The sequence below is a fragment of the Gymnoscopelus braueri genome, assembly GCF_963280865.1.
Source record: "Gymnoscopelus braueri genome assembly, chromosome: 12".
In the NCBI taxonomy this organism is placed as follows: Eukaryota; Metazoa; Chordata; class Actinopteri; order Myctophiformes; family Myctophidae; genus Gymnoscopelus; species Gymnoscopelus braueri.
The window spans coordinates 50,345,956-50,360,955 of NC_137614.1; the positions used below are offsets into that span (position 1 = coordinate 50,345,956).

The 15,000-nt window shown below is 40.7% G+C and overlaps 1 protein-coding gene across 5 annotated transcripts in view; it reads right to left on the reverse strand.

Moving 5' to 3' along the window:
* Positions 1-15,000, reverse strand: part of itpr3 (inositol 1,4,5-trisphosphate receptor, type 3) — a 130,237-nt gene that overhangs the window by 101,550 nt on the left and 13,687 nt on the right. For all 5 annotated transcript variants that reach the window (XR_013934116.1, XM_080443529.1, XM_080443531.1 and 2 more), the window contains exon 2: positions 1,454-1,524. Coding sequence is in view for 4 of the 5 variants with exons in the window: in XM_080443529.1 (XP_080299655.1) it covers positions 1,454-1,524 (71 nt within the window). In the remaining variant the exon portion in view is untranslated. The remainder of the gene's footprint in view (positions 1-1,453; positions 1,525-15,000) is intronic.

Consider the following 15,000-nt stretch of genomic DNA (forward strand, 5'->3'; position numbering starts at 1 on the left):
AATTAATATTTTTATATTCTTTTAAAGCGAACATTTTTAACTAAAATCTTTGCTTCTGGGGGTCCCTGGAACAACATATTTTGAGATGGGGGTCCACGGCCAAATACATATCATTTTGGGGGTCCTTGACATGAAAAAGTTTGAGCACCACTGATATAGACGCATAGGTTTTTCAGAAAACAGTTAGGATTTAGAAGACATTTTGCAGAATCGAAACCTCAGGCCCTCAATGGGTTAAACTTTTGGACTAATAAAGTATTCAATCAATCAATCCCTATTAGATGCCCAAACCACCTCAGCTGGCTCCTTTCCAAGTAAAGGAGCAGCAGCAGCGGCTCTGCTCCAAGTCTCTCCCGGATGACTGAACTTCTCACTCTATCCGTAAGGGAGATGCCAGCCCCTCCCCCTCCTGAGAAAACTCATTTGGGCTGCCTGTATCTGTGATCTTGTTCATTGGGCCATGACTCACATTTCATCACCATGTGAGAAACATCACGCGCTCCAAAAGAGCTAATCTAGATCAGTCTCTTTTTTGGAGAGTGACACCTTCGTACTACGGAGTGTAAATTAACCTTAAGAAGTGCAGAGAAGGTGGGATAGGTAGGTCAATATTGACACATCCTGCTTCGAGACGTGTGTGTGTGTGTGTGTGTGTGTGTGTGTGTGTGTGTGTGTGTGTGTGTGTGTGTGTGTGTGTGTGTGTGTGTGTGTGTGTACAGTACAGCAAGTCAAACATCATTTGACTGTATAACCATCAGTATTGCTGCAGTGTGAATCTACCGTAAATGGTTATTCAGTTTGATACATGATTTAGGGAAATTAGCCTTGCTTTCTCTGTCACGCACGCGCTCACACACATACACACACACACAGATTTAAAATATATTGTCCAAGATATATTTTACAATATTTATTATGAGTATACCCAGTATATATATATTTATACTGTAAATTTGTTTTTGTGTTTGTATTGTAGCCCCACCCCTCTCTGTTTGGCTGTGCTCTTATTGGCTGTCACAAAATATAATGACGTCATCAGTCAATCAATCTCCCTGTTCTACTTTAACACAACTAGGCTCTGGCTGACTGTGTGTGTGCTTGTGTGTGTGTGTGTGTGTGTGTGTGTGTGTGTGTGTGTGTGTGTGTGTGTGTGTGTGTGTGTGTGTGTGTGTGTGTGTGTGTGTGTGTGTGTGTGTGTGTGTGACCTCCTCAGAGAGTAGTCAGTGGAAAGCTTGTATGCCAGCTGTGTCTGAAGCTCAGAGTAGAAACCATGTGCATACACGCACACGCACGCACGCACGCACGCACGCACGCACGCACGCACGCACGCACGCACGCACGCACGCACTCACACACACACACACACACACACACACACACACACACACACACACACACACACACACACACACACACACACACACACACACACACACACTCTCTCGAGTCATACCTCTGAACTTCTTGGGAGGATTCTCCAGGTCACCAGCACCAGGTTCCACAACACAACGATCATCCACCAACCTAGAAACACACACACATACATTATGTCAGAATGCCATGAATTACTGAAAACCAGAGCAGAGAGAGAGAGAGAGAGAGAGAGAGAGAGAGAGAGAGCGAGAGAGAGAGACAGACATTATGGTTGTGAGGTCTGACCAAGACCACTTTCTAACCAAGATGTTACTAAATGGGTCAAACACCAAACTGAGACTCTCACTCTACATGTAGAGTTTTGCAAATCTCCACAGCCACGATAGCATTTTTTCATTATTATATAATCAACTACTACAGTAAATGAAATAAAGGCCTCACTCACAGAGAGACTCTAGAGCAAGTGGTTCCCAAACAGTGCAGCTCATTTTTATGGTTCGTGGGAAATATATCCCCTTTTCTTTTCCTACAATTTATTTTAATATTATTATTTTTGATAGATTGATTGAATACTTAAAAATAAAAAAGCTTGCAAAAAACAAGGCACAGTGGCACAGATTTATACAAAAGAATGATTAAGGTCCTGTATATTCAATTCATCGAGACATTTAAAGACAAACATTAATATACAATAATATGCAAAAAAGAAAGGAAAAACATCATATATACGAGTAGTAATGAGAAAGAAAGATATTTACAGTAAACGGTTGGGGGCGTGGGGGGGGGGGGGGGGGTCATTTCCAGTGATAAGCTTAGACTTTCTACAGGGGCCAGTTACAATTTGCAGCCACCTGTAGGTTCCCTTTTAGAGCGGTTTTGAAGGAGGGTAAGGATTCACACTTTTTTATGCCTGTTGGTAGGGCATTCTGGTGGAATAGCAGTAGAACGAATTTGACCCCATTTTTGTGCCGAAACTGGGTTCAGTGAGATCAGTGGGGCTCCTTCTGGTGTGCCTATGTGAGTCTTTTACGCTATTGAAGTAGTCTGACAGGTACATGGGTATCCCTGTATTCTCGCTTATCCTCACAATTTCACAAGATTTTGAAAAATAAACCCCCCCAAAAAAATCTGGAAAAACAACGATCAACCCAAAACCAAAGAACAAATTGGAACACTCTTTATCCCCAAACAGAGAATACACAGTGGCAGAATACCTGAGCACTGAAGTAAATCCTTGTACAGACTTCAGCGAGCAGCACATTCTTGCCACAGAGAAAAGGCCACCACAGGCAGACCATGGCGTCCAAGAGAAGACAGAGTGTGCTGTGCACCCACTGCACACAAGATGAACTTTTCTAACTACCTGCCAACTGTACCAAGCAGCCTCATTTTAGGCCACTTGGCCTTTTTTTCCTTATTTTTTTATAAGGATAATTCCTTCATTCCTTCAGGTCCGTTCATGAAAGTCCTTACGGTCTTGTTTCCAATGAGGGCCTGTGAGCAATTAGGGGTTAAAGGTATCATGACATTCATTTTCACTTTTTTTATTTTCAATGTTTTATTTGGGGTTTTATGACCTCAATTACACCCAAAAAACCTGAACTTAGAACATTCAGTGGATTTTCTGTGGTCTGGGGTTTTCTGAATAATTAGGCTGAAAAGTAATCTGAGCTTGGCCCTTCGACAGTGAGGTCACAGTCGATTAATCCCGCCCACTCTCCTCCTCGCCCCTCCCCTCCCCTATCCTTTCCTTTGGGGGGGGCGGAGCCGAGGCGATGATTGACAGGCAAAATCCCTCACCAGCGACACCCGCAGGCAAAGATTTCTTTTTTCATTGCAGTTGAAAAGGCTTTAGAAATGTGAGAGAAAAACACCTGCCATGGATCACTGGAATGGAATTTTCACTTAAAACTTTTTGTACACTTTTGAAGGACCAGGACAAAGACTTTGAATGTGGTGTAAAAGTGAATGTCATTAAACCTTTAAGAGTCTTGCTCAGGGACAAATTTCATTTCATCGACACATTTGCTGGCCTGGCCTGGAATCGTACCTGGGGCAACCAGGGCCTCTGGCTCCCTAGGCGGGCTCACTAACCACTCAGCTATGGCCGCCCCTAATGTCTTTGGTGTTGTCCATTTTATGAGGGCATAAAGGCCAAATACCAGGGCAGGAAGGAATATGTAGACTTCTAGACTTCTGAAATAAAGTAATTATGGTATTTACAATCTGATGATCCATGCTCAGCCCTGAACCAATCAAAGTTACTGGATTGGTTTAAAGATGGGGACTGATGAAGCAAATTTAGAGAGAGAAGGCCATTTAATTAGATTTAGATGAAGAATTAAAGACAAAGGATATATATATATGATATTGACCCAAACTTATTATCAGTTATTGATTGATTTATTGATCTTTCCAAAGCGTTCGACATGGTTGATCACTACCTCCTCCTTGACAAACTCTACTCCATTGGTTTACACAGAAATGCTCTCCTATGGTTCAATGCTTATCTTCACAACAGGCGTCAGTGTGTTGTGCTACAAGGCTCTCAGTCAGAGTTTTTAACTATTGAGAAAGGTGTTCCTCAGGGTTCCATATTGGGGCCACTTCTTTTTTCTATATTCATTAACGATTTACCAGATATTTGTTCTCACTGCCAAGTCCAGCTCTATGCTGATGATACCGTTATTTATGTTTCTGATAAACACACTAACCAAATTCAACATTTTCTACAGTCTGACTTCAATCTGGTCCAAAAATGTCTTAAAAATAATAAACTCTTATTGAATAAGAGGAAGTCCTGTAGCATGCTGCTTGGCCACTCACGTAGTAGTGCAAGTTCTTCTGACCTACTGATTAATTTTGAAGACGGTTCCTACCTGGAAGAAGTGGATTATTTTAAATATCTCGGTATCATGATCGATCCAGAACTCTCCTTTAAACCTCACATTGAACTTACTATTAAAAAAACATATGGCAGCTTGTGCTCACTTTATCCCTCTATAAACTGTTTCTCATTTGAAGTGAGGAAAAGAATAATCTCCCAAGTACTACTTCCCATTGTAGATTATGCTGATATTGTATATCAGAACACCACAGATACTAATCTCAAGCCTCTCAATATATTATACAACTCCCTATGTAGATTTGTGTTGAGGTGTCCATACAGAACACACCACTGTTCTCTGTATAGTTCGCTTGATTGGCTACAGCCTAAGGCAAGAAGGCAACTTCACTGGTACCTATTTCTTTTTAAATGTATTCACTTTAACTGTCCTTCTTACTTGAAACAGTCTCTGGAACCATATACATCACCATACCCGCTTAGACATTCACAACATCCCTATTTTACTGTTCCCAATAGAATATTCTCTGTAACTGGACGCAGGTCATTCCATTACAAAGCCCCATCTGACTGGAACAACCTTCCTCTTTCTCTCAGATCAGTTACCTCTCTTGGCCACTTCAGGACTTCCTTGTATTCACATCTCCAAACTACCTGTTCATGCTTCTAACACTGCTTGTACATACGTTTATTTCTGACTTTGATATAGGTCATAGTACTGTATTCTCGACTTCTTTGTTTAAAGTGAGTTGGTGAATGGGTGCGTGGGTGGTAGAGGGTGAGCAAGCTAACTGTATCTGTACATGTGTGTATTGTGTATTGTGTATTGTGTACTTGTACTGTATGTAATGTTGTACGTATGTGAATAGGACCCCCTCTAAAATGAGATGCTGCATCTCAAGGGGCAATCCTCTCAATAAATTCTGACCAAATTCTGATGCTGATAGACTTCAAGAGATGATTGAGAAATGTATTGAGAAAGGTGAAAAAGCTACATATGCAAAATACTCTTCAAAGTGTTATATAAACTAAACATCCCATGGTTGACTATAAATAAAATGGGTGAACAGGTCAAATTTATGGTGGATTCTGGTGCTACAGAGTCTGTGATTTATGCCAAATCTGTTAAGATTTCACCAGCACTGAGTGTAGAATCTACAATAACAATGACAGCGTCAGGTATCGCTCTTTCTACTACATACACTGAGGAAATGTCATGTCATGATGAGGTTATGGGTGATTTTATGCATTCATTATTTTTTGTGGTCTTTAAATGTCCAGTTAAAGGAGAATTTTGGACTAAAGTTTTCTTACCTTTTCTATGACGTTATGATATCTTAGGATGAATGGTACAGTAGAAAAATGTCATAACTCCACCCCTGAGCCGCCACAGCTTAAAAGGTGCGCGGATAGGCCTTAGGTTAGATCACATATTTTAATAGCTTTTTTTAGAATTTTTTTTGGTGAGATCTGACGTTCATAGTGACAGAACACTATGCAACAAAAAAACAAAAAAAACAGAAGTCTCGCTAGACGAGATTGAAATCTCGAGATTTCAATCTCGTCTAGTGAGACTTCTGTTTTTTTTTTTTTTTGGGACAGTGTTCTGTCACTATGAACATCAGATCTCACCAAAAAATAAATTAAAAAAAAGCTATTAAAATATGTGATCTAACCTAAGGCCTATCCGCGCACCTTTTAAGCTGTGGCGGCTCAGGGGTGGAGTTATGAAATTTTTCTACTGTACCATTCATCCTAAGATATCATAACGTCATAGAAAAGGTAAGAAAACTTTAGTCCAAAATTCTCCTTTAACTTAGGCAGGGATGTAATACTAAAACTAGGAATTGTGATAATATTGGGAAATAATTCAAATTGAAATATTGACATTGAAATATGATCTGATGCAAATTATGCATGTCAATGGTAAATACTGATTTACTAACAGAGGCATTAAAAGGTACCCACTCAGCATAAAGCAATCTTTAGTGTCTCCATTTGATGTTCCATTTGATGTTCCAGACAGGGGTACTGTGGGTGCCTCGGGGCTAAAGCACCCAGGGGAAATGACGAGCACCCATCACAAACTCATCACAAAAAAAAGGAAAAAAACTCTAACATCTTCACTTCATGGAGTACATTTTTGGTACCAAATTAACCGAATAATTAAACCGCATTAAGGTAGCAAAACCCAAAGTGACCAAAACCTGTTTTTTGCCCATGTATGGAGAAAACAGGTACAAAACATGCCCATGTATGGACGAAAGGGGGACAGACTTTTATGGCTGGGGCCTAAGGACAAAGTGACCATGCCCATGTATGGACGAAACAGGTACAAAGCCTCATGTAAGCCAGACCCCCTGGGTCCGGCAAAAAAAACATATATATATTTATATGAATGTGGTCACAAGGTCAGTGCGACTAAAATGCAATATAGTTTACAAAGGTGAACATTTCTTGGCCACATTATTATTGGGGAGGGTAAATTGGGTTCACCAAATCATGTTAAAGCTATTCAGGAATTACAACTACTGTATCTAGCACGACAGTAAAAGCTCTACATAGTTTATCTCTTAAAGGAACAGGGGGTGCGGGGTGAAAATCAAGAGGACTCAGGATGCTATTTCTAGCTTTAATGCATTGAAGAATTATTGACGCCCCCACCCTTGGACTTCTTAAACCACTACTCCCTTACGTTCAATTTATTGCATATTTCTCTTGCGTTCTGGACAGCGTCATTCGGGGCTTGCCGTGTATTAGGGCTCTTGCTGCTGCAGATGGAGCTGTTATCTTCTCAGTGACTTGTTATTTATGCTCCTCTGACAAGTTGCTCTTACAGGATTATTGGGCCATACACTTGTCATTTCAGCAATGGCTGAAATACGATATATTTTTCTTGAGTCAACCTACATTACAGGCAAACAGTGTTCAGTTCTGAACCCGGCTATACTTTTGCCTGTACCAGAAGATGTGAAACCAGAAGACATTCCTTGACTTTCACAATATAGATTGATATTGATGTTTTTAATTGTGATAATGAACATGACTGTTTTGATGTCATTAACCTGATTTGTTCCCTTAGGCCTGACCTTGTTGAAGTGCCATTAGAAAATTGTGAATTCATTCGTTTTTTCTTAGCCCAGAAACAGCTAAGTTCCGCTTGTTGACATCGGTGACTTTGTGTGGATCAGGAAGTAACAGGAAGTTTCGCAGGAAGGGCTGGAGGTCACCACTGTGGGAGGGTCCGTTTCAGGTGTTAGTGGCGCGCCCGGACCGTGCGCGGTTATTAGCGGTTTTTGATACTTTTTTCGCGGGTTTGTGACGGATTTCGGGTACCTATATATGCACTGTTATCAAAATGGCTGAATATGACATTAACCCATTAAGACCTGGAACGCATCTGTGTCACTTTAGATTTCTTTGGCTATTCAAAAATAGCAGATATACAAGCTCATAGCGCGGCACAGAGTGCCGCGCTATGAGCTTGTAGATCTGCTATTTTTGAAAATTCGTGTTTAAAAAAATAAAAAAATAATTAAGAATCGCCTCAGGTCTTAAAGGGTTAAAAAAAATGGTAATGTTTTTTTTTGGGTGGGCATAAAAACCAAATGGGTGGGCCCAGGCCTACCTATGCCCACCCGTGGCTACGCCCCTGGGAGATGGTCAATGTGGCTGCACACATCACACTGTATGTAAGCTATTCAAGGGCTCAGCCCGGCCTATAAAGCCAACAAATAGACTTGTGCACTGCACTGACTAGATGTCACGTGCAAATGGCATTGTACCACCGCCTGAGGCTTCCATGTACAAAGGGAGGATGAAGAACATAATGTTTGTTGTTCCCGTTTGTTGTATCCAATATTGTCAGAAATACCTTAATTGAATTCTACTGTTATGATTTATTTGACCACTTTTGCTAGTTGCCTGCCTGTTTGGACCCCGCCCATGACTGGTCTGAGGTGACAGAACAGACCCCCCTCAGATGCAGAATGCTTAATTCAGCTTTTAAAGGCATGTCCGTTACGTTACTTGCTAAATTACGGTTTGCATCACTAATGATGGTTTTGCACAGGTGCCTTATTTTGCCCAACTTCACATAAGGCCATTGATTGGAATGATTTTTGTGGCTGTACTCAGTAAAAGCGGTACAGGCACTAGCCTAGGGTATTTATCTTTCCCATTCTTAGATCTTATCTGCATTATGTCTGCTAGCTCTGTCCAGGTAGGAGTGCTTTTCACACCACGAAAACAGCCTCTTTTCTGCATGTATAACTCATCTTGCTATGGTATTCTATCATGTATTTTGTTGTCTCCGCCGGAGGCGGAGAGTATGTTTTCGCTTCGTCCCAATGTGTGTTCACCTCCCTCCTAGCCAAGCTAACATTGGTCAAGCTCCACGTGACACGTGTCAATATGTTGACACCAATGCCTTTGATTGGCTAGAGGGACGCATGACGAAATAAAATCCTATAAATAGGTGTGTCACTTCAAAAAGCCATTTATATTTTTTGAAGTGAGGTAAGACAGGATCAATCAGTCTTGATTGGAACAGTACCTTCCAGTACAAATCACCCGTCCGTGCGTGTGTGTGTCCCTCTGAGAACACCTAACATTGGTCAAGCAAAGGCGCAGAAGGCCAAAGCTAAGAAAGCATACTCATCTACAACAGTAACACAGAAGAGGACTATAGAGTTGAATTGATCCCACAACAAGGCCGAAGTCTTAATACTGTAACAATTGGCCACCTTGATCAAATACATTATGTAGCACTAGAGAAAACTGACATAGATAAAACACACCAATCAACTGCTGAAACTGTTCAAGACAATGAAGATGAAGAAGACAGACAAGCATTTGAACAAACCAGTCAATTACGACGACTCCCATATGACACATTGCTTCAAGAAGATTTTTTTTTAGATGCAGACACTACATATTCAGTCGCCCCTGCAGAACACCAAAAACCACGCGCATTCTACCAAGACGACCCGTTCTACCAAGACGACCCGTGCTATTAAAATAGCACGGGTCTGCTGGCGGAGACTTGTGCTCCGAGGAGCACATTTGTCATTTTCTAGTTGTTACTGATGTTGGATGTTGGTTGGTCTAGTGCAGTGGTTTTCAACCAGTGGTCCTTGAGGGAGTACCAGGGGGTCCCCAGCGAAATTAGGTAACATAGCGTCACAATTGAGTGCTATGTGCTTGTAGATCTGCTATTTGGAAAAACCTTGAAAGAGTGTGTGTATCTTTGAATATTTATATTTTTTTTAAACGAAAATTAACTGATATCTTTGCTTCTGGGGGTCCCTGGCACAAAACATTTTCAAATGGGGGTCCGCGGCCAAATTTATATCAATTTAGGGGTCCTTGGCATGAAACAGGTTGAAACCCACTGGTCTAGTATTACTAATTCACATGATTTTGTACTCAGGCTATATGGTTATTTTACTTTAAATGTTTTGCTTCCCTGTTTCAGTTTGGTGATTAAATGTGTGAAAATTAATCAAAGGGAGGAATGATGAAGCGAATTTATATTATTATATTATATTGCTTAGCATTAGCAATAGTGTTGCTAAAAGTTTGAGTTTGAGAGCTGAGAACCAGAACCTCTTTGCTGATAAGGCCGGAATAGGGAGTTCAGGTCGGCAGGTCTCAGCTGCCAGTAAGTCAGAGGCCCCTTTGTTTTATTGCCAGAGATGAGATATGTTTTAGCACTGACAAGCTCAGGAGAAGACATCAAATGAATTATTGTTTTCCTGTAACCAATTATGAGCGGACCGTCAGAGAAGAGCAAGTCAGTCTATCTGTGTGCTTTGCTGGTGTAGGATGTACAGTATGTGTATGTTGTGTGACTGTTACAGCGCTGTAAATACATCTTTCTATTATCACTTAACACTATGCAACAACACTATGTTGCAAAAAACACTATGCAAAAAAAAAAAAAAGAAGTCACGCTAGACGAGATTGAAATCTCGAGATTTCAATCTCGTCTAGCGAGACTTTTTTTTTTTGACAGTGTTCTGTCACTATGAACGTCAGATCTAAAAAAAAAAAAAAAAAAAAAATAATAATATGCGATCTAACACAAGGCCTATCCGCGCACGTTTTAAGCTGTGGTGGACCCAGGGTGGAGTTTTTCTACTGTACCATTCATCCTAAGATATCATAACATCATAGAAAAGGTAAGAAAACCTTAGTCCAAAATTCTCCTTTAAGGCCACTGTGGTCTCAGGGCATGCTATTTTTTTAAGGGGCTCAAGGCCAAACTGAGGGGCAACGACGGCCATGGCCTTCGTGGCCTCCCTTAAATACCTGCCCTGGTACCAAGAATACGTCAGAAACACATGCTTCCCCACAGATTATAAACAAAAAAAAAGGGTTCATATCTGCTGGGTGAAGCAGAGCAATGTGCAAACACACAGCGGCAAGATTAGTGAGCTGTTGGGACAGGAAAAGGATGTGCGATGGAATACAACCGCTGTACAGAGGACTACTAATCATATTAGTGTAATGTGTGCACCATACAGTACACAGTACATACTGTACAAACAGAGCACTTTTAAACACATTGAGACCGGGAACGCAGCTGTGAGTGATTTTCAGATTTCTTTGGCTATTCAAAAATAGCAGATCAACAAGCTCGTAGCTTGTAGATCTGCTATTTTTGGAAAAATCGTGTAAAGTTTTAGCAAATATTTGAATATTATATATTTTTAAAGTGAATCTTTTTAACTCAAATATTTGCATCTGGGGAGGTCCCTGGAACAGGACCCCCAAAATGATATGTATTTGTCCGCCGACCCCCCCGCCCACCCCCCCACCTCAAAATATGTTGTTCCAGGGACCCCTCAGAAGCAAAGATTTTAGTTAAAAATGTTAAATATATATATATTCAAAGATTTGCACCAATTTTCACGATAAAAAAAAAGAAATAGCAGATCTACAAGCTCATAGCGCGGCACTCTATGAGCTTGTAGATCTGCTATTTTTGAATAGCCAAATAAATCTAAAAATGACACAGATGCATTCCCAGTCTTAATGGGTTAAACACATTTGGGGGGGGGAAGTGTTGGTATTATTAAAAGTTATCTTTACATATCTGAATATCATATTATAGTTGTTGTCGGGTGGAAACCTTGTAAGTCCAAAACTGTTGCCTTTTTTTTATTATTGTTTTAAAAACATTGTAAAGTAGTGAAAATAGCCGATCTACAAGCTTGGCTCGGCTATTTCCACTACTTTGTGTGACATTCTTCTATGATGAAGGATGAAGAAGGGCATTTATTTACGAAAAAAACAGTTGAAATATGGAAATTACGGTTTCTGCCCGACAGCAATGATATATACACGACGACGTTCTGTGGGTGGGGCTTGTCTGTGGCCGGTGTGCAGATATGCCCTTATATGGACTTCACTGGACATTCCTCAAACCCCAGCATTGACGGCCAAGCTGATGACGTCACATGATGCCCATATATGGAGATACCTGCCATCAGCGCAAATCAACATGGTTACCATGGCAATGTTTTCCTTTGTGAATGACATCACATGCCCATACACGGAGATCCCCAACAACAGAAAGCCAGAGAGGGAAATCAGGGGACAGACTCTTAGAGGGAGAGAGGGAGGAGAGAGAGGAGAGAGAGGAGAGAGAGGAGAGAGAGGGAGTGACTGTGAGGGAGAACTAATTCCATTAGGTTTTAGTCATATTTTAGTCATCTGGAATGTCATAGATTTAGTCTAGTTTTAGTCGACTAAATATCATAAGATTATAGTCGACTGAATCTACAGTTGATTTAGTCAACTAAAATGTATTTTGGCGGTGCCTTGATGGCGTCGTAATGGATGATTTACAAGCTGATCTACAAGGTCACAACGCGCCGCGCTGCGATGCGTTGTGAGCTTGTAGATCTGCTGTTTTCAGAGCGCAACACCCGAGCGCAACCAAACATAAAATGACTTGTCTTTTAGTTCTACTGGATCTTTTCTCCACTAGATCCCTCACTAACATTTTAGTCTGGTTTTTATTTGTTGACAAAATGGTCAATATATTTAGTCTCAGTTTTCGTTCATTTTTATTTAGTTTTTGTCAGTGAAAAAAGGCAGTCGACCAACATTTTTCATCATAGTTATTATTATATTATATTTTTGGCCACACCGACTTATTTGTGTACATCCCAAAGGTCAAATTAGCCTTTGGGATTTTTGGGGGATAAACAATTACCTCAAGAACAGATATACAATTAGTGTAATATCACTTATATGCCGATATCTCATTTGGCTGACCAGTTGAAACACTTTTAAACCCATTTATTAGTTTAAAAAGAAAATAGTAGAATAGCGGAACCTTGCGACACGTTGCAACACTTTGCAACCCGTCAGCGCAATAACCCCATGCAATGCCGGGCAAGCTGATAACGTTTTGTTCCTATTTTAAAGTCTGCCTACTTGGTTTCACTGTTAAACAGCACTGTTTACACAATTCTTTATTCCTGTATACAGGCAACTTTAATTGTACAAACTTGTTTCTTCCAGTTAAGAGGGAGTTTTTCGTTGCCACTGTCGCAAAATTGCTTGCTCAGGGTGGGATGTCGGGTCTTTACATGTAAAGTGTCTTGAGACAACTTGTTGTGATTTGACACTATAATAAAATTGAATTGAATTGAATTGAATTGTTTTCGTTTTATTTTTTTTAACTTTATTTTACATTTTCTTTGACAATGTAAACAAAACCCTTTGAATTGAACTGAATTGAGAGGGGGAGGGGGAGGGGGAGGGGGAGGGGGAGGGGGGGCAGACAGACTCAGAGACAGTAGACAGACAGATAAAGAGACTGTGCCCTCGGTTCTGTTTCCTAAACTTTGATCATTATAGAGATCAAAACTAATCTCACACTCTCACACACACACACACACACACACACCTGTGTTGTGTAGACTGTGTGTGTGTGTGTGCGGGTGTGTGTGCGTGTGCGTGTGTGTGTGTGCGCGCGCGTGTGTCTGTCTGTGTGTGCGTGCCTGGGAGCTGTGTGTGTAAAGTGACATTCTAATATAGTTAATGGATTTCTGAATGGACTCCTAATCTCTCTGACTTACAGCCTGGCTCCACCACAATCAACTGCCTGTGTGTCTGTGTGTGTGTGTGTGTGTGTGTGTGTGTGTGTGTGTGTGTGTGTGTGTGTGTGTGTGTGTGTGTGTGTGTGTGTGTGTGTGTGTGTGTGTGTGTGTGTGCGTGTGAGTGTCATGTTGTAATTCTTCATTAGATGAATAACCCCTTGAGATGTAGCATCTCATTTTGGAGGGCGTCCTCAAAGACAATAATACACAAGTAAGACGCGCGAACGCGGTAAGCGAACGCAAAAAAAGAAAAAAAAGAATGAAAAAAAATATTTTAAAAAAAGTAACCAATAAATCTGCGTTAAAAGGAGCATCTTAGAAAAATACAAATTCACAAAAAAAGAACTTGGAATGTTTTTGAACAATTCAACAAAGTGTTTGAAGTGCCTGTTTCACCCACTTCCGGGGGGCGGAGCCAAAATCCGAGCCCGATGTATTTGTTCGTAGACCCCCACTTAGGGGGGGTAGAAAAAGTTTGGGAGCGATTCGGGCACTTTTCATTTAACATGGGGTTTCAATGGGGAGTTTTTAGGAGCCTTCTCCGGGGCGTGGCTTCCGGGGGAAGGGGCGGGCTTAAACGCAACCTTGACAGGTGTGTTCAGTTTTCAAAGACCTTTCATTTGATGTATGGTACGTCTAAATTGGACATTTACTTATCTCAGAGGAGCTGCACACAGGCAGTGCACACAGGCAGTGCACACGGAGACACAGACAGAGACACAACCCAAGCAGGGTTACATAGTAAGCTCCACTTGGTCGGAGGCGCGGCTTCGCCGCGCCTCCTCCCGCGTTCGCAAATATGAACACAGTTAGGCAAAACATTTAACAATAAAACAAATAACATGTGAAGAGCCTCCAGCCCACAGATACACACTTCAACAAACAAAACCGTTCCAGCCATAACATCACTTGACATCAATTCATCTTTCGATGAATTGAGTACAAAGGACCCCAATGGAAACAAGCCATAGTGCTGGGGGTTTTAAATCCTCTTAACAGACCTGGTATTGAACTGTACTTCCCTGTGCTTGTCAATCAATCAATCAGTCAGTTTTCTCTTAATTACCAATGACATTGACAACGGGGTGTCACGGCTCATTAAATATTAAACATATAAACATCAAATTCCAACATTAACCATATGAACCCTACAGTGTCTCTATTCTGGACATGTCATAACTCATAACAGGCGTACAAGCTCATGTCATGTTGTGAGCTTATATATCGATTATAGGCAGTGAGGTATTTTTTACTTTACTGGAGTATTTCCAATTTTCAGTACTTTTACTTTTACTCCACTACATCTCAGAGACAAATATTGTACTTTTACTCCACTACAATTATTTGAAAACTTTAGTTACCACCAGTTACTTTGTAGATTTGGATTATTATTACAAAACATACATTAACCACTTCAGCCCTACAGTATATACATTTCGTCCATTTGAAAATAGCAGATCTACAAGCTCACAATGCGTCGCGATGCGACGCATTGTGAGCTTGTAGATCTGCTATTTTCAAATGATTTTCATTTGAAAATGTGTGAAATGGGACATTCTGCAGAAGTACATTTTGATACATTTGTACTTTTACTCAAGTAAATTTTGAATTCCGGACTTTTACTTGTAACAGAGTATTTCTACATTGCAGTATCGATACTTTTAC